Genomic DNA, 20052 nt, shown 5'->3' with positions numbered 1-20052 from the left:
TTACAAGTGTGACGGCTTCTGAATCACATTAAAATACACAGAAATCACATATCTTGTTGTACTAAAAAAATCTGACTCACATTTGTTTCCTTACTCCTTTGTTTGAAGTTTCCTTGAATTCTCAATTTATTGATGTTTGAAAACCCTGATTTTACACTGCTGGCACCGAGGTGTTAAGAAATCTCTTGTCTAACTGCCCGGTAGTATGCAGATTTTTTCCCCCAGCAATCTGGCTTTTAAACAAAAATTTATATTTATTAACATTATCCTCAAAGTTTGGGACTGATGTTGGGGGAGGAGGGGAGAGTGCTCTGAGCAAAAGAACAGGTTGACTTTTTAAAAAAAATCCTTTCCTACTTTAGTGCTGTTGACTTTCACTAAGCATCTACAGGTCACAGGCCCAGAGACCCAAGCAGCGCGGTTCAGTGGAAAGAGCCCGGACTTGGGAATCAGTGGTCATGGGTTCTAATGCTGGCTCCGCCACCTGTCAGCTGTGTGACTTTGGGCAAGTCACTTAATTTCTCGGTGCCTCAGTTATTTCATCTGTAAAATGGGGATTAAGACTGTGGGCCTCACCTGGGACAATCTGATTACCCTGTATCTACCCCAGCGCTTAGAACAGTGCTCTGCACATAGTAAGCACTTAACAAATACCAACATTATTATTATTATTATTGTTCTTTGAACCATCAGGGATCCAAGGATTTCTGGCACCTTCTACCGTGTGTTTTCCACCTGTCTTATGAATAGGGAATCTCAAAATTCCATTGCCTTGTATTGCTACAAAAAATAAAGCTCTGAGAGGAAGGGACAAGGCCACTGGAGTCTCACAGGAAGTTTTACATTCTTGCCTTCTTGGATCTGCCTTTACTTTGATCCTGAAAGGTATTGCAGTACCCCAGGTAAGCAGAAAGATGTTCCAATTATCTGCATGGCTCCTGGGGTGTGGAGGCCCATGTCGGTAACTGGCACACGTGGGTGTCATGGCTCCCTTCAACCTTTGACATGACCGTGCTTCAGGAGAGGCATTCTAAGACCTGTCTACTTTTCAGAGGCTTCCAATCATTTCCCAAAACATTTTAAAACCCATAGTTTACTGCTGAAACATTCTTTTAAAATGAGCCTCCAACTGTTCAAAACTATCACTTGAAAACAATATATAATTTAGTTAAGGATTAAAAAAAATTTCAGCCTTTCTAAATCCTGAGTCAAAATTACAAGTATCAAGTTTCATCCCAAAATGTTGTTTTACAACCCAAATGCAAGCCCTTGAAAAATATTTATTTTCACTGAAAACATTTAATTTCAGTGACACTACAGCCTAACTCTGCTATTCGGTAATAGCCTGGATCGACAGCTTCCTATAAATTCTTTTTTTTTTTCTAAATTGTCTCTGCATAGCTGTTTAAAACTTTGACATATATTTTAGAGAGACCTTATGTAGAAAGAAGTCAAATGGCCAAATTTTTGCCCCATTCTTCCATCATGGAGTAAGGGAAAAATGGGCTACTAGAGACATGTGGAAAGACAGAGTCTTGTGAGTGGAGTTTCATAAACTACTATTGAAGAGTATTTCAAAATACATTCTACAGAACATGTAGAATGATAAGTTCTATGTTGAGGCATAGAAATGTTTATCATTTGGTGGTTTGCAAAAACATTCATTACCTATGCAATGGAAATCCACCTATTTTACAAAGCCGACGATAACATACTAAAGATCTCAAGAGAACATCAAGAATCTGAGTATATCCATAGAAACTTCAATTAATTCAACTATTTGGTTCTATTAATTAGCACTTGCTTCTCTGAATGACTTTGGAAAGATATGAAAAATTTGCTTTTTTCCATAAAAAACGATTAAATAAGTCAAACATTTCTGAAAAATGCCGGAAATTCAATTCATTAAAAGCAACAGGCTTCTGAACTCTACATTTAAAATTCACATATAGCTACTGTCCAAAGAATAATGCTTGCCTTCAAAAAAAACACAAAAATTACAGTATTTGTGCAAAGATGCTTTTCAGAGTACACTCTTCCAAATACATGGAGCTGGCTATATAGGTCACTCAATGTAGGTTACATTTGTCATTGCAATCATGCTGTGCTATATCAGAAGTTAAGTCTTTGCAACCTCCTTTTAAACACAAAATCGAATGATAAATAAATGACAAATATTTTTGCAGGTGAAAGTGCAAATTTGTGTGCAAATGTCGTTATATTTTGCATTGTTCCAATCTACTGGGAACTTCTAACCGTCTTTCCTGGGCATCACCAGTTGAAAAGCACATTTTGTCCAAGGGTCATAAAGTAGATTTGACTGCTGCCGCCAGACTGGACAGAGGCAAAGAACACCTTGAAAATTAAAAAAAAAAAAATATATAAATTGAGACATCATCAGCTGCCAATTAAGACCCGCTAAATTCAACTGATACCTTAGAAACCGTCTCAGCTTTGATTTAAATTGCTTTTCATTTCCTCTGTGTTTAAATAAGGTGCTTTTTAAGTAAAATTAACAAAGTTCAAACATTTTCCCCTCCACAACTCAAGGTTTCAACCAAGAAGTATTAGTTTAAATAGTTCCTAAGCATTCTAATATTCTTTTGTAGAGTTTCTTAATTATTTTTGTCTGAAGGACTCTTTTTACTCTTCCCCCCAAACTGTCCTGATCCTGAGATCTTTAACCTGAAAAATCTGAACATAGCACATAATCTTAGTTTTCTTTAGTATTCTTTAAAAACCTAGAACTCAAAGATGGTTTACTATTGCTGTCATATGGCAGCTCACTGAAATGCTTGACACTTGAGTGATGGTTTTAAACGCTCAGACTCAGATGAACACTCTGAAAAACAATTTTCCACAAGAACTATGATTAGTCATGAAGTTCTGAAATAAACATGATGCTATTCCTCTTTAAAAATTTGGTTTAAAAACCTCTTAACTGAGAATCCATAGAATTATAAATGCATAGAATGATGAAAAAGACAATTTTAAGTACATTCAGTTACCCTTTGTGGTTTAGTTTTCTTATACAATCTCTTCCGCTGTTCAGACCTTCTAATAACTAAGAAGTTCATTCATTCATTCAGTCATATTTATTAAGTGCTTACTGTGTGCACAGCACTGTACTCAGCACTTGGGAAAGTACAGTACAGCAATAAAGAGTGACAATCCCTGCCCAAAACAAGCTCAGAGTCTGGAGTGGGGGAGACAGACATCAATACAAATAGACATTAATCTAAATAAATAAAATGACAGATCTATATTTAAGTGCTTTAGGGTGGGGAGAGGGGAGAAGAGCAAAGGAAGCAAGTCAGGGCGACACGGAAGAGAGTAGAAGATGAGAAAACTGGGGCTTAGTCTGGGAAGGTCTCAGTTTGGCCATGTTCATGTCTACCACGGTCATATGCATTTCACATTGTTCTCATATATCCTTGTTTTATTCTCACAAATAATACACCCATTTAAACTCTGTGGTGGTTAGGCGCTCTCAAAATATGCCTTGAATTGTAAATTTTCATGTGCTTTCAAGCATTTTAATGTAAAAATAAAAGACAAAAAACCCCCTTAAATTTTGCTTAGGAAACAACTGGATTTAATCCTTTGGTAATTTGTTCTTTTTTTATATAACACTACACTTATATGTGATGTGTAGAATTTTGAAATAGAGGAAATGGGCTTTTTTTTTCTTTTAGCACCTTAAAATCTCCAATCTTTTGGTTTCAATCAATCATATTTACTGAGCACTTACTGTGTGCACACCACTGTATTAAGCATTTGGGAGAGTACAATATAACCGAGTTTGAACACACACTCCCTGCATATTAATTATTTCTGTTGAATAATGTACTGTACCTTGTCATTTCTTTCACACAGAAATTTTAGTTTCTGGGCTTTCTTGTGCATAAATACACCTTCCAAATTTCCAGTTTCCACAGAGCGCAGTTCAATCGCTTTGTCTCCCCAGCCCATGACCTGGTTAGACTGTAGATAAGCTAAGAACAACAACAGAAAAAAAAAATCAGAGATGATTAAAAATTATTAAAACATATAGGCCATGAATCTTTATCAGTAAAAAACATAACGAAACTCTGCAAACTAGTAAAGCTTTGAATATTTTCCAGCTTAATTATCTTGGTAATAATAATGATAATCATAATAATAAGGGCATTTATGCAGCACTTACTATGTGCCAAGCACTGTTCTAAGCACTGGGGTATATAATCAGGTTGTCCTACATGGGGCTCCCAGTCTTAATCCCCATTTTACAGATGAGGTAACTGAGGCACAGAGAGGTAAAGTGACTTGCCCAAGGTCACGCAGCAGACAAATGGCAGAGCTAGGATTAGAACCCACATCCTCTGACTCTCAAGCCCATGCTCTTGCCACTAAGCCACAGCGGTCTGCACCCATTCCCATTCTCTCCCTCCTTTTCCCACTGACTGATTTGCCTTTTGTCCATTTCCCTGCTCATCAGTATCTCTCCCGGAGATAGATATGAGAGCTGAAATTCGAATAAGTCAGTTGTGCTTCTTTCTAGTAGTTTCGGTAAAAGATATGGTGTGGTGGTAAGGAGGTGGTAACTCTTTTACACTACACATTCTATTCCAGTTCTCCATTCCAGAAAATCAAAGGTTGGCCCACTTTTTATCATAGAAATTCATATCAATTTCACCCATTATTCATCAGCACGGTACACCCATTAGAGCAGTTTCAGCGAAGGCTGTGGTTAATATGCATTCATTTCCTGCATGCCATCTGGAGGAGGGAAAGGAGACCAAGGCCAAAATATGTGTGTCCTTGAGTGTCCCCGCTTCTATTTGATTCACCTCATAATTTGGGAGCACCAGATCTGAAGTCAGGAGAACCGAAAACCAAATCCACGTTCTGAGACAAATTGAAGATAAAAAATAACCATATTTTGAATGGCCTTACTAGTCACTGAAAAGCTTAAGTCATCTCGTTTCTCTCTGGAAAAGGGCAAGGTCTAAAGTCGGGGGGGCGGGGCGAGGAAACCGGGACCAGTTGATCACGCTGAGGGGAACAAAGGACCAGAGCCAGCACCAGACCACTGCTATTCCCACCTCTGTATCCCCACATAGCCCTTAGATAGCCCTCCAGCCCAAGGTCTTGTCAGGATTCATTGGTGCTTTGAGGCAGGGTAAGGTGGGCAACCAAAATTGTGGCTGTGTGTATGGCTTCCCTGGTAAAGACCAATACATATACCTTCATTTTATGTAGACTCAGAGAAGTGGCATGGTCTAGAGGAAAGAGCAGGGGTCTGGGAGTCAGAGTAATTGGGTTCTAATCCAGATCCTTCATGTTTGCTTTGTGACCTTAGACAAGTCAGAACTTCTCTGTGACTCAGTTTCCTCACTGTAAAATGGGGATTCAATTCCTGTTCTCCCTCCTACTTAGACTGTGAGCCCCTTATGGGACAGGGGCTATGTCTGACCAAATTAACTTGTACCTACCCCAGTGTACAGAACACTGACACTTAGTAACTGCTTAACAAATATGAAAAAATTGTCAGCCTGCTAGATGTTATTTCTAAGGTATAGTCATCTGCATTCAGCAACTTTAAAATGACTGTTTCTAGAAGGCCTGACTCTGGTCTGAGTTCTTGGATTCTGTAGGATGTAAACTCCTGGTGGGCAACCAACTTGGTTGTATTTACTTTCTCAAGTGCTTCGTACAGTACTCTGCACACAGTAAGCAGTCAATAAATGTCATTTTTTTATTGACCGCAAGGTGTTGCTGGTGCCATAGATGTTTGACAGTAATTAGGCCTTTCATCACCAAGTCATGTGTGTAGAATCAACCTTGGTGACTCCTCTAGCCTGCAAGCTCCTTGTGGGCAGCGAAAGAGTCTGCCAACTCTATTGTACTGTACTCTCCCAAGTGCTTTTGCAGTACTCTCCAGTAAGTGCTCAATAAATACCACTGATTGATTCTCTTGGCCACGCAAAATGTCAACAGCTGTCTCAAAGGAGCATCATGGAGAAATGTCCATTTGTTCTGTCAGTTGGGGATTAGGTTTTTCTCATGTCCGCAAGGATCCTGTGACATTTCTGCAAGGGCCCCTGTGGACAGTTTCATTCATCAGGGGCTTAACATTCAACTGTGGTGGTTTGGTGGCAATATGCCATTAGCCCTAGGTGATGCATCAGCTCTGAGCTGGCCCTGGTGAGGTCTAAAGGCAGGGTTGGCTCTGAATAATTCAAAAAACTATAGAACACTCAATTACACTCAAATGCATGTTTTTACTCTGCTTTTTAGCTAAAATGTGATCGTAGATTAGTGAACGTTCTGCTGACAGCATGAGCCTGTCTGGATCAAGCAATCAATCATATTTATTGCAAGCTTATTGTGTGCGGAGCACTGTAGTAATCGCTTCGGAGAGTATAAACACATCAATATAATAGACATATTCCCTGCCCACAATGAGCTTACAATTTAGAGGGATACACAGATACAAGGCAAGACATGATGTCAGAAGAAATAGGCATTTGGACACATGGTGAGTACTCCAAGTGAGTATTTAATGTGGGGTTCTGCAAGAACACAACCTCCAATACAGGCGAGTGAGAGGGAGCTGAATTGGATCAGGATCATCAGTCTGGGTTTTATCCAGTGCAACAGAAATGAACACCTCTGCTGGTAAGGTGTAAGCATTTCTCCCCAGTTGGACAGGTTAAATTTGAATTGATTCCCTATAAGGCTGCAAAAGGAATATTTTCATGACAACTGGGAATATTTAGGAAAAACCATCTAATCTTGTCCATATAATTCGAGTGCCAGGATGTCAAAATGGTCTGGAATTATAAAATTGTTTCCTACTTAAATTTTTTTTCTCTCCCCTAAGTGAATATCTCCTTCTACTAGAAAATCCCCATATTTACTTCACATTTTTCTTTTCTTACAATTTGAAAAATACTTTAACTTCCACATTACCTAATAGGGGCCACTGCTTTTATACTCTTGTGAAAAATACCTAAATCTTTTACCATACTAAAAACAGGCCTTGAAAATAACCATATTTCCCTATAGAGCACAATTCATGCATTCAAATGAAATAAAATGGATATTTGATCAAATATAAGGAAAGTGCAAAACATATGCCTTTCCCACACCAAAAACAAATGTGTATTTCAAGGCGAAGACTATAAATACAGAAAAGTCTTTAAGATCAGGATCCTGACCTTTACATACTTATAAACAATAAGCAGAAAAGAATAGAAAAAAATCCTTTCTAAATGAGAAATGTGTGGTTTTTATTTTTAAAACACTACTCTTATGAATGAGGCTGTTGGTTTTTTTTAAAGACCTACTAAAATAACTTACTTTAGTGACAATAATCTAGTTTAATAGGCTTTGATGTTATGAGCTGCACCTAAATTAATTTGGTGTTTCTAAAGGTTTCTAACCAGAACTTCTTTGTATTGATTTACATCATTTTGTGGCAGGAAAGATTTTGACAATAATTGCCCTTAGAGAAGAAAACCTAATTAAGCAAATGACCATTAAATCCCCCTGGCACACAGTAGAGCACTTTCCAACATAAAGAATGCCATTAGAGTAGAATGTATATGTTTGGTTCGTGTAAGCATTTTAGGGAAGCAAATTTCCATAAATATATAAAACTCTCTACATTTAAATAACATTAAGGTTTTTTAACTCAAACCAAAAGAATCCAGAAAATTCAAAATCAACAGTGTTCTTTGTTTCCTTTCTCTCATTCAGGCATTCTAGAATGTTAAATTGAACTCTTGTTTCTCTGGGTTAAATATGCATAAAATATGCAAAGCAGTTTTAAAGGTCAGGAGATGTAACCATTTTAATTCTCCTCTCCCAATCTAATCATCTTGAATTACCTCTGCGTTTTTGTTTTTTTTTTGTTTTGGATTTGTTTTTTTTTAGGGGATGGTGGTGTAGCTATCACACACTCTCCTGAGCTCTTTTATACAACTCTCAATCAATCATATTTATTGAGTGCTTACTGCGTGCAGGGCACTGTACTAAGCACTTGGGAGGGTACAACACAACAATATAACAGATACATTCCTTGCCCACAATGAGGATTCATTTTGGTAATGCTGGCCCGCACAGTGCTTCACAAAGCAATTTTTCTTCATTGCAGAAAAACCTGCTCAAGGAAGTTGCAGCAAGAGGAAGCAAATGGAGAATAGTGGCAGGCCCAAGGGGCTGGAAGAATCTCTGCTTACGTATGGCAGTGAGTCTCAGCAAATCATTCATCTGTCACACTTCATTCCTCTAATTCCAACCTACTCACTGTCCCTCACTCTCGCCTCACCTCATCAACTCTTTTCTCATATCCTTTTTCCCTTCTGCAACTTCTTAACCCTACATATGGGACAGACCAATATTCTCCCATTTTCAAAGTCCTACTAAAATCAGGGCATCAGTATGGCATAATAATAATAATGATAATTGTAGTATTTAAGCACTTACTATGTGCCAGACACTGTACTAAGCCCTGCAGGTCGAGAAGCAAATTGGATAGGATATAGTCCCCATCCCAATGACTTTCCCAAGGTCACCCAGCAGACAAGTGGCGCAGCCGGGATTATTGCCCTTTCAAAAGTCATTGATGATCTTCTTCTTGGCAAATCTAATGATGATGATGATGGTATTTGTTAAGCGCTTATTATGTGCCAAGCACTGTTCTAAGCGCTGAGGTAGTTACAAGGTAATCAGGTCATCCCACATGGGGCTCACAGTCTTAATCCCCATTTTACAGCTGATGTAACTGAGGCACAGAGAAGTGAAGCTACTTGCCTAAGGTCACACAGCAGACAAGTGGCAGAGCCAAGATTAAAACCCATGACCTCTGACTCCAAAGCCCGTGCTCTTTCCACTGAGCCACGCTGCTTCCCCAATAGCCTCTACTCCATCCTAATCCCCCTCGACCTCTCAGCTTCCTTTGACACTGTGGACCACCCACTTCTCCTGTCTCACAAGCCCATAACCTTGACATTATCCTTGACTCCTCTCTCTCATTCAACCCACATATTCAATCCATCGCTAAGTCCTATTGGTTTCCCCTCCTCAAGATTCTCCAGCAGTTGCCCATCCTCCTCACCATTCAACAGAAACTCCTTACTATTGCTTTTAAAGTACCCAATCAGCTCGCTCCCTCCTATTTTACCTCACTGATTTCATACTGCAACCTAACAACCCAGCACCCTCATTTCACTTCCCATATTCCAAGCCTTATTAAAATCACATCTCCTCCAAAAGGCTTTCCCCGACTAAACCCTCATTTCCCCTCTTTCCCTTGCGTTTCATTTTTGCACTTGGATTTGTGTCCTTTATTAACTACACCTTCCAATCCACAACACTTATGTACATATCTGTAATTTTTAAATTCCTGTCTCCCCCTCTGGATTGTAAGTTCCTTGTGGTCAGGAAGCATGTCAGTCAACTTTGTAATAGTGAACTCTCCCAAGTACGTAGTACAAACTCTGCATACAATAAGCACTCAATAAATGATTGATTGATTATCCCTGCCCACAAGGAGCTTAAAGTCTAGAAGGGGGGTCAGACATTAAAATACATGTCCGTGAAAATTCTTTTATTATTAACATTCATTATTAAATTGAAGAACAAGTATCCCCCTGGATAGAGATTTTGCTCTGCAAAAGGCAGTTTCTGTCCAAAATGGATGGAATTTAAATCTCCACAGAATGAAGGGCCCATACGTAGTAGCATGATTGGATTTATTCCAGCTGGGTTTGAGTCTCTCTATCCATGGATATTTGTATTCAAGCAGTATGTGAGTGCTTCATTCACTGCTTCTCCTTATACGGTGCAAGAATTTCTCAGTTGAGTTACCAGGCCACATTCTGTGATATCGACAGCCTGAAAAGTGCATAGTCTATTTGACATCACGTGACTTCCACTCTGGCCTTAAAATGGATATATGATGGAAAATTTTAATTTAACTCAGCTGGCAGTAGGAGTAATATGGATTAACACACCATTTGAGGTGAGATGAGTTGCATCGAACTAGGGGGTAGGTAGGTTTTGTAACCTTTCAAACCCCAAAATGTCCAAGGAAAGATCGCATATGCTTTGATACTATTTGCTGCCGTTACAAAGTCTTTTTATATTGATGTTTAAAAGCTCAGAGCAATTAAATTATTGATCAAAGAGATTTATTATGGCATAGGAAAATGTCGAACGTCCATCAGAAGAGCTTACTCACTGGGCCTGGTTTTTGTGTTGCTTTAACTAAACTGCTTTCATAAACAGAGGGGAAAATCATTGAAATTGACTGTTGCTGCAAAATGAGTGGAGTTTTAAAACACCAAACCACATAAAACAATTTTGAATAATTCTGACTATAAATTAGAAACATTTAGGGGAGATTTTTATGTCGAGATTCTGAATTTTCAGTGAGAGGCAAACTGAGATACAGTTGGTTATTAAGCATATGGACAAATTCAGGCCCAATTTGGATTCCATATTTTAAGAGAAGCAGTGTGGTCTAGTGGGTTGAGCATGAGTCTGGGAGTCAGAAGGACCTGGGTTCTAATCCCAGCTCTGCCACTTGACTGCTGTGTGACCTTGGGCAAGTCACTTAACTTCTCTGTGCCTCAGTGACATCACTGACCTCATTTGTAAAATGGGGATTCAGACTGGGGGCTCACATGGGACAGGGACTGTGTCCGACCTGATTACCTTGTATCTACCCCAGTGCTTAAAACAGCACCAGCACGTAGTAAGCGCATAACAAATATCATTTAAAAAAACCTTGCTACTAAGGATATAAACACCCTTTGGTCATAGGAAAATAAGAACAAAGAAATGGGAAAATAAGAAATATCATCGCTGGACCAACCTAATACACTATTTTTAACAAAAGCTTGGAAGTACAGTGTGATGACCGCCCTATTACTTATCCATCCCAACAGTCAGTGATATACCATCCAGCATGCTTAGTTTTTTGATCTACTTCTTTCCTCTCTATTTCTTCTCATTTTCTCCACAAACTAAGTGCATGCCTGAAACCTGCAGAAAGACACCATCCACACGTAGCTCCACATGGCTGAGAAACTGCAGTAATATATCTCAAATTTGACCTTACAATTAAAAAGGGTGATAATACTTCTGCTCTCTGTAGTTTACTTTTACTTTTCAACATTCTTTTTGTATGACGATGACTGTACTGCATTGTTATCTATAAGTGTGGGTGTGGATGAAAAGGCACTACCTGCCTTTTTCACACTGTTTTCTTATAAACTACACTAACCTGAATGCAGACATGATTTTTATGCCTTATCACTGTTTACAGCTGTGTTTCTTTGCTTAGTAGTTTTGCCATATATAGTTGCTCACAAAGATCCATGTAATTTCCAGTTGCTCCATGACAGGGAGGAGAGAGCAGCTGAAGACACGTCATTCCCCTAAGTGAAATGAACAAACACTGGAGGCGACTGAACCATCAAGCAGAAAACGTAAGTTGGAAAGGGAAAAACAGATACTCCTTTGTTAACTATACACTCCTTGTGGGCAGGGATCAGGTCTACCAACTCAACTGTTGTACTTTCCCCAGTGCTTAGTACAGTGCTCTGCACACGGCAAACGCCCCGGAAATAACATGGATTGATTAATTGATTCTAGCCAAATAACGTCCTGAGCAATCGCCTCATTTGTGCATGTGATAGTGCTGTTCCTTCTGGGCGTCTCCAACTTCAAGTCTCTTGATTCACTAATTTCCTCCATTCCAAGTCACATCAATCCAAGAAATACCCTTAGCATTTATATATATATTACTCTGCATTCACTAGTGATGTAGTCACTCCTTTATACATCTACTTATATTCTATAGTAGTGGCTCCGTCACTTATCTGCTGTGCAACCTTGGCCTAGTCACGACTTCTCTGTGCCTCAGTTACCTCATCTGTAAAATGGGGATTAAGACTGTGACCCCCATGTGGATCACGGACTGTGTCCAACCTGATTAGCTTGTATCTACCCCAGCGCTTAACAAACACCAAGAAATACTCCAGTGTTTAGTATAGTGTCTTGCATATAGTTAGTGCTTTGCAAATACCATTAAAATAGTAGTAATAATAATAACAGTTTTCACTAAGTGATAATTATGTGCAGAGTACTCAATGCTATTACCAGTAGTATTCTTGTTCTTCCTCTTCCTTCCTCTAGTTTTAATAATTTGTCTCTCTCATTCATTCACTTGACTGTATTTATTGAGCACTTACTAAGCGCTTGGCAAGTTCAATTCAGCAATAAAGACAGACAATCCCTGCCCATGCCGGGTTTACAGTCTAGAATGGGGAGACAAACATCAAAACAAGTCAACAGGCCTCATTAGACTGTAAGCTCGTCAAGGGCCTACCCTGGTACCAGAGAAACATCGATCATAACAACAACTTTACATGCATTTGTTGGTATCCGGAAAGTATTATTCACTTTACCCTTGATGATATCCCTGACACCTTAGAATTCAGCTCAAAGCAGTGAGCACTATTGTTGTACTCTCACAAGCGCTTAGTACAGTGCTCTGCATACAGTAAGCGCTCATTAAATATGATTGAATGAATCAATGAATGAGCAGGCAGTGAACTATTAAAATAACAGAATTACCATTGCTTATTTATTGCCTGAACATTTATAATCACCATTTTAAAAAAGAATCTTACGCACTATACAGTAATTCACTTATGCACTGAAGTCTATCAGTGTTCCTGACTCCAAAATATTAAACCTTTTCCTCTCTAAGTTCTGTACAACTTAACAAATACCATTATCATTATTATTTTTTATCTTTTTTAGGTCTTATAAGGAAGAATTCCCATATAGTTAATAAACACTGCAATGTGTTACCAAATTTGGGAGTTCTTTAAAAAATGGGCAGGTATTGTCTGAAACAGGTGAGATGTAATCCTTTCTAGGTGATGGGAAAATGGACAACATAATGGGTCAAGATTCATTCTACCACTATAATTCTAAGCATAACACTGTTCAAATATAGACGCAAAAATCGACTTCCCACTTGAATGAAATTTCCTTATTCCCATTTTTGATTAACTCACTGGTCATATCACAGAGGTCCTATCAAGAAGATTAGAAAAAGCCTTGTTATTTTTAGTTTCCTTTGCCCCAGATCTGTCATTTATATTGTTAGTACTTGCCTTCTCTGTCATTTCAGATGGCCTTTCAGATAGAGCTAACAGTTTAACATTATCTCAGTTTCCTTACTTGAAGAATCTGGGACAGGTTTTCAGCAACTAACTGCCTCTAAGAAAAGTACCTAAAAATCCATCTTTCTGCATAATGATGGCAGGATGACTTGTCCTACTATTATGCAAAATCGTAGACTCCCCATGTATATCAAGGCATTTAAAACAGACCCTGCAGAGAATGCTCAGGGACATTTGCAATCCATTAAAAAGAAATGAAACAGAAAAACTGAGAAAGGAAAAATTAGGCTTAATTTATACAATGTATGAATTTGCTGCACATGGCTGGGGTAGACTATCTGGGGATCATGGTATGCATTTATTTAAAATGTGCGGTCACAAACCAATCAAATATTCTTCCAAAAGAAATGTTTCAGTCATCCCTACCCTATTCAGGAGCCTTCACTCTTTTAGCTCAGAAATCAGGTGATTTTTCTTTTTCCCAGTGCACCAGCATTTCCACTTTCTGAACAATTAGGACTCTAATGTTCTCAAGATTGACTTCCCACATTTCTCTTCTGCTATTCATCTTTCCCTCAGTTTTTGGTTAATCCTTTTATTAATTCATTTTTAATGGTATTTGTTAAATGCTTACTATGCACCAAGTTAAGTGCTGGGGTAGATACAACCTAATCAGGTTGGACAGACTCCACATCCCACATAGGGCTCACAGTACTAATCCTCATTTTACAGATGAGGTAACAAGCACAGAGAAGTTAAATGACTTGCCTGAGGTCACAAAGCAGAAAGCTGATGGAGCTGGGATTAGAACCCAGGCTCATGCTCTATCTGCTTGGTAACACTGCTTCTTTTTGTCACTGCTTAGGCTTCCCTTGGGCAGACTTCTATAATCCCTTTTATTTCCAAAATCCCCTTCCTATACCTAGTCTTTCTGTCCTTATAAGCACTCTATTCTCTCTTCTTAGAGTTGCCATACCTTGGAAAAAAACTACTTTTACTTTTTCTTCACCATCCTCTCCCTTTCTCCATCTCCGTGACACTCCCCTTCTCTTTTTGGATCCTATCCATTTTCTTCCTTTTTCTATGACATCGTGATCTATCCTTCAGATTTTGTCACCACAATCTTGTCCTGAGCTTTCTGCCAAAAATTCTACCTGTTCATCCCTTTAATTTCCATTAGACATTTCTTTCCACTGTCCTATCCACTCATTCAACCTCTTTGTTTTGCTAAGTGTCCACGACTATGGTAAGTATGGAGTCCTAGACCAGAAATGTATTCTCAGCTCTTCTACCAAACTTCCAATAATGTAAATCTACTCTCTGTACCTCAGTTTTGTCCATCCCACCACCAATTCCTTACCCGCATCCTCCCCTTGGCCCTGGAACTCCCCCCACCTTTTCCTGGATCCTCTTCCCACACCCTGAATCTGTCCTTTTGCTTCTCCTCCCCCAACTAAATCCATTCATTTAACGCTCATTTCCCCTCCCTACACTTCAAATGCAATTACTGCTGACACTGCTGCTACTGCTGTGAGGGTGGTACTAAAAAGTCAGGGAGTTGAGGCCTGGGGGAGAGTAGGTGGGAGGAGAGGTCTCTTTCCGAGATCTCTTCCAGGCTTTCCCTCCTCCAACTCCTCCATTTTCAACTCTGCCTGGTCTCCCCTGATCCCAACCCCAATGCTGACTCCTCTATTTTGCAGCCTTTGGGGCCAGGGATTTCTGGGGATGAGAGAGGCCAGAGTGATGGAAATGGTGGCAGCAGCAGTGAGGGCCAACATGCTGGTGCTGCAAAAAATGAACAGAAGTTCCAAAAATTAATTCAGAGTAAAGGAAGGTGTGTATGGGCCTGGAGGAGGAGGAACTGTCTGTTCTACTCTTTTATCATCCTAGCAATCAAGAAATTCTTCCTTATGACCACTTGAACTTTCTCCAGCTATAATTTGAAACCATTTCCTCAAGACCTGGAAAGTTACTATTAGCATTCTGTCCACCAAATCCCTTTATAAACTTGAAGACATTTGTTAAATCACATGTATTTCTTCTTCATCAGGTAAACATTCCCAGTTTCTTAATCCTCTCCTCATAGACACCAATTTTCTACTTTCCTTACCTTCTTTTTAAGATGTGGTGGCCAAGTCCGGTGGCCAGGCTTGAATATGGGTTTGGCTAGTACTGACAATAGTAAAAGGATTACTTCCTGGTTCTTGTCCATCACAGACTACTAATTCATATAACTCTAATACATCCTCATTAAGGGTTGGCTTTTTGACCCCAGGTCTTTTTTGGCTGTATCTTTGTCTAGCTGGTCCTTTTTCAACCTTTATGAGAGCACTTTGTCCCTAAACTTATTACTTTGTCTTCATTCCCACTGAATTTCATCATGTGTTTTTGCAATACTACACGGCAGATATTTGTAGCATATATTTATTGCTGTAGTATGAAAAGTGACTATAAAAATGCAGTGTTACTAGCCACAATGCTCTACTGGCCTTGCATTATTTATTATAGTTCTTGTCTCATATTTTTGTTTTCTTCTTAATGTGTCTGTCACTAGACCCCTCATCCCATTTACTCTTAGACTGTGAGCTCTTTGGGAGACCAGGAAATGTGTCTACATCTCAGCTGGATAATTTTCTTTCTCCAGGGTTTATTATTGTACTTTGCACCTTTAATACTTAATGGCTGGACAGTGTAAGCTTTCTTATAGCTGCCTTGAATTTTGGCACGAATTAAGAACTACAGTTTGAGCAAAATTAGTTGATCTTCCTCTGCAACACCTCTTGGCAGGAGGGAAATATCATCAACTTGTTAAACTATCAAGTGCTATTATCAGCCATTCAATTTTTTAAATGAGGGATGAAAATACCATTCTATTTAATATAAGCCTGTGCTTACAGCTGCATCAGGTATATATAAACATAAATTATTTCTAGATGAAACACTGCTGATAATAAATGAACATGCAGGCAATTTTTCTATTATTTTAACTTGGCAAGGTCCAATTAAGTAAATGCAGTCATCGGAATGAACCTGATGTAAAAGAACATTTTAGTCTCCATATAAAATCCTGCTGGATGGGGAACGTAACACAATGAATATATGATTTTGGAATAAAATCTAATAATGTTCAACACTATTATTAGGCTGAAGAAGTACTCATTTCCAAGGGCAGTCTCTTCCCTTCATTGTTATTATCTAATACATTAAACAAAGTGTACATCCACTGACCAACTAAAATCAATCGATCTGCTGGGTTCCAAATTATCTGATGTATGTCTGAAGAATTTGAGCTTGGTAAAGAACTTGGTTTTCAAAAAATGTTGTTTAGGCATTCTTCATAGTACTACTGTAATGAACAATATGGTATACTTTATACATACCCACAGACGCTGGCATTTCACCCCACTGTAAAACGGTCTCCTTTGTGAAGTGCCCATATATATTAATATAGACCCCCTCATCTTCATAGGTGAGTAATAGCTCCATTCCACTGGTGTTGGGGAGAATGATAATAGCATGTGGGCGGATGTTTCCCTGGATCTGGAATTACATTTTATAAAGATAGATATGAGCAATTTTAAAGCAATTTTAATGACCACATCAATCGAAGTAGGTTGGCAGACAATAAAGACGAAACTGGCTCTCAGTTCGTGGAAAGTAAAAGAAACATCCATTTCAAAATAACACTATATATTGTGCTATCTAATTTCTGAAATCACCTTCCTTAGGATATTATGCTAAGGTTCATGAAGTTTTCCCATATTTTACTTTATACTGATAACAAATTTAGGTGTTGAAGAAGCTGAGACATATTCCTGACACAGAAGAATATATTGAATTCTCCTACAGAAAATAATGTTAGAAGAAACATGACTAGCACTTAATTTCAAAAAAGATTTTAGGCAGGGTGATTCACCTAATAGTCTTCTATTAGCATACTGTTCAAACCATGCAGAATGGATTAGTGAACAGTAATAGTATTTGACTGCAATCATTTTGTGATGGAAAGACTTAGTTTTGTTAAAATTTTACTAGAGATTTCATATTTTTCACCCAAAAATATATCACTGTAATCATTCTATTCCAACTTAAATCATAAGGAGCAGTATTTTTTCAGTTTTAAGAAATGCAATTTAAATAATGTTTTTGAAAGATTAAAAACATGGAAGCCTCTCACTCATTCCAACTGAAAGTTATTTATCATTATGCAGAATAATCTGTGACATAAAGTAACATTAAACATTTGTCATTCTCAGATAGTAGAAAATAGCTTTACAGCATCAAATGAAGTTATGAAATGTCTTCAAAGTACACCTTTTTAGTAAAAAGAATCACCGCCATCCCTTCCAAAACTGACAACACAGATGTTTCTCCTTTACCCACACACATTCACCTTACAGCAGAATGAATAGAAAAGTAGTGCAGAAGCTGTACTTGCCAAACTGAATGTACTCAGGCCAAGCACTTGAGTCCATGTCTCAGCAACTACTATCCGTAAAACTAAGACAGGTATCCAGAGTCGGAGAGCAATTTTAATGCGTTGCCTTGGAATTCGCATGAGCAATTGGAGCACACGAGACAGAAGGAGAGAGAAAAGAGGGCAGAAAGCAAGTGTGTCTAAATTCAATCTGTTTCAAAGTATAAAAACTGGACTCCTGACACAGAAGGTCTTTTGGAGCTAATTCTTTTGCCTCTCAGATGACTGTTAGAGTAATAAAATACTCTTAATAGGCCCAGCCCTCTGTACCAGATCTAGGGCTCTTAGGAATAGTTATTTCCGTACGTTTTGCTTTATATGGGACGAACACACAGAAATGGAATCACAGCTCTCTTGGGGTCCATGATAATAGGACATCCATCTGAGATACTTCTTTATGCACCCAGAGTCATAAAGCATTAAAATTACAATGAGTGTCTGTTACAAAAGAAAGCATTTAAAGGGCATAATCTCATCCCCTCATTTTATCTTCAATAATAATTAGCCAATAATCTCTTCAGAAATAAATCTGCACCTTCATCTGTAATCAAGAAACATTAACATGGTATAATCCTAGATGATCCTAGTTGTATTTGCAAATTCAACTGGACTTGGAAATAGACTGAATTATTGATGTCACTAGCTATCTATGAAATCATGACTAATAAAATAAAATACATACATCTCTAGCATGTTTATTTCTCTAAACTGTTTCACACTAATAATCTCATTTGCCTTTCCCAAGTCCCTGGAAACCAGGGGAGTCTCCTTTTACTGATGAAGAAACAAACATTGCAACACTCATTCCGTCATACAGCAGATTAATGGCAGAGTGTGAACTAAGACCCAGGCCTACTGACTCACCACCCCTCATTCTTTCCACCAGGCCATGCTTAAGTCCAACGAATACAAAAAAAAAGGCTCTTAGAAAATGGTTCCATCAGATTTCTCCTCATGGGCGGTGTGGGGGTGGCAGTGTCATTAAACCAGCTACTGCAGCACCCAAATATTTTCTGGGAGGAGAGACTGGTAACCAAATCAACAATTCTGTTAATAACATGACAAGCCAGAGGCAGTACTGTGTGTAATCTTGGGAAAGATATAAAAATAAGTTAGTGGACATTGTACATATTATTTATTTCTGAAGAGGATTATTTAAGTTATCTGATTTACTGCAGAAATAAGCTTTTTTAGGTCTCAGAATAAAACTAAGCCTAAACTATAGGCATGTGAAGATGATGGAAGGAGGAGTAGTCTGGCAGAAAGTTAGTACAAATAAATACTTCAGAAAAAAAATGAAACTTTCCATCATGCCTGATTTGCTCCATTTCTTTAAACCTGATGCAATCCTTTTCATTACACCCTCCTTTTACCAATCCTGTACATTCAAATGACCTGTCACTCTCTAAGGTAGTTTTACATCTCCAACATGATTTTAAAACACACACACACACACACACACACACACACACACACACTTTTAATATGAAATAATACAGGCACAATCAATTCTGCAGAAATGCATGCTTTCAGTACATGTTTTGGATAGAATAGCATGGCCCTTCTAGACTTTGAGTCCGTTGTGGGCAGGGATTGTCTCTACTTGTTGCTGAATTGTACTTTCTAAGTGTTTAGTACAGTGCTCTCCACACGGAAAGCGCTCATAAAGACGACTGAATGAATGACAGAATTAGGGAAAATTCTTCTGACAATACAAGTCTGTCTGGATACAATGCAACGTGGACTCAGAAGAAACAGATGTGCGCACTTGGGCTATGGCTGGGGGTGAGTTCTAAAACATGAGCTTTTTAAAAAAAGATGGTGTTCTTTGGGAACACAACCCCCTCCACCCCCGCCCCCCCCCCCCCAACTCCTTGTTAGTCACTGGTATGGAATGATTTTTATGCTCTAGACTGTAGGCTTCTTGTAAGCTCGTATTGTATTTTACTCTCCCACTCTGCACACCAGAAGCAGCTCAACAAATATGACTGAATGACAGTGCCTAGAAAAGCTGCCCCAATTTCATGCCGGCAGCCACAATGTAACCAGAAGGCAGCCATGACCCCATCTCTCAATAATCTTTTCAGATCGTGCACAAATGGAATACTTTTCAGGGGTAAACTGTTCATGCCAAGTTAGGATGTGATTCTTCTTCCTCACCATAAACTTACATTGGCCACTCAGCACATGCTTTTGCACACTGGCTCCCCATCAACAAAGAGGTCATCAGTTTGGAGCTGAATTTAGCAAGATCAAGGGATACTGGCTCCATTCATTTCTTAAATTGGTATGGTTCCACTTGAACTCCCTGGTATTGGGTTTTGGAGTAAGCTCATTGTGGGAAGGGAATGTGTCTATCGTTATATTGTACTCTCCCAAGCACTAAGT

General features: G+C 38.7%; 1 protein-coding gene across 5 annotated transcripts in view; it reads right to left on the bottom strand.

The window, feature by feature from the left end:
- Positions 1–1077: 1077 nt before the first annotated feature.
- The window catches only part of NRK (Nik related kinase), a 177230-nt gene continuing 158255 nt past the window's right edge, over positions 1078–20052 (bottom strand). For all 5 annotated transcript variants that reach the window (XM_039912355.1, XM_039912354.1, XM_029067556.2 and 2 more), the window contains 3 exons: positions 16568–16727; positions 3856–3995; positions 1078–2355 (listed from right to left, as the gene is read on the bottom strand). In XM_039912355.1, coding sequence (XP_039768289.1) covers positions 2272–2355; positions 3856–3995; positions 16568–16727 — 384 coding nt within the window. In that variant the 3' untranslated portion in view covers positions 1078–2271. The remainder of the gene's footprint in view (positions 2356–3855; positions 3996–16567; positions 16728–20052) is intronic.

Source organism: Ornithorhynchus anatinus, chromosome 6, assembly GCF_004115215.2.
Source record: "Ornithorhynchus anatinus isolate Pmale09 chromosome 6, mOrnAna1.pri.v4, whole genome shotgun sequence".
Taxonomy (NCBI): Eukaryota; Metazoa; Chordata; class Mammalia; order Monotremata; family Ornithorhynchidae; genus Ornithorhynchus; species Ornithorhynchus anatinus.
The sequence above is the reverse complement of the archived record's forward strand: the minus strand, read 5'-3'. Positions and strand labels throughout refer to the sequence as shown.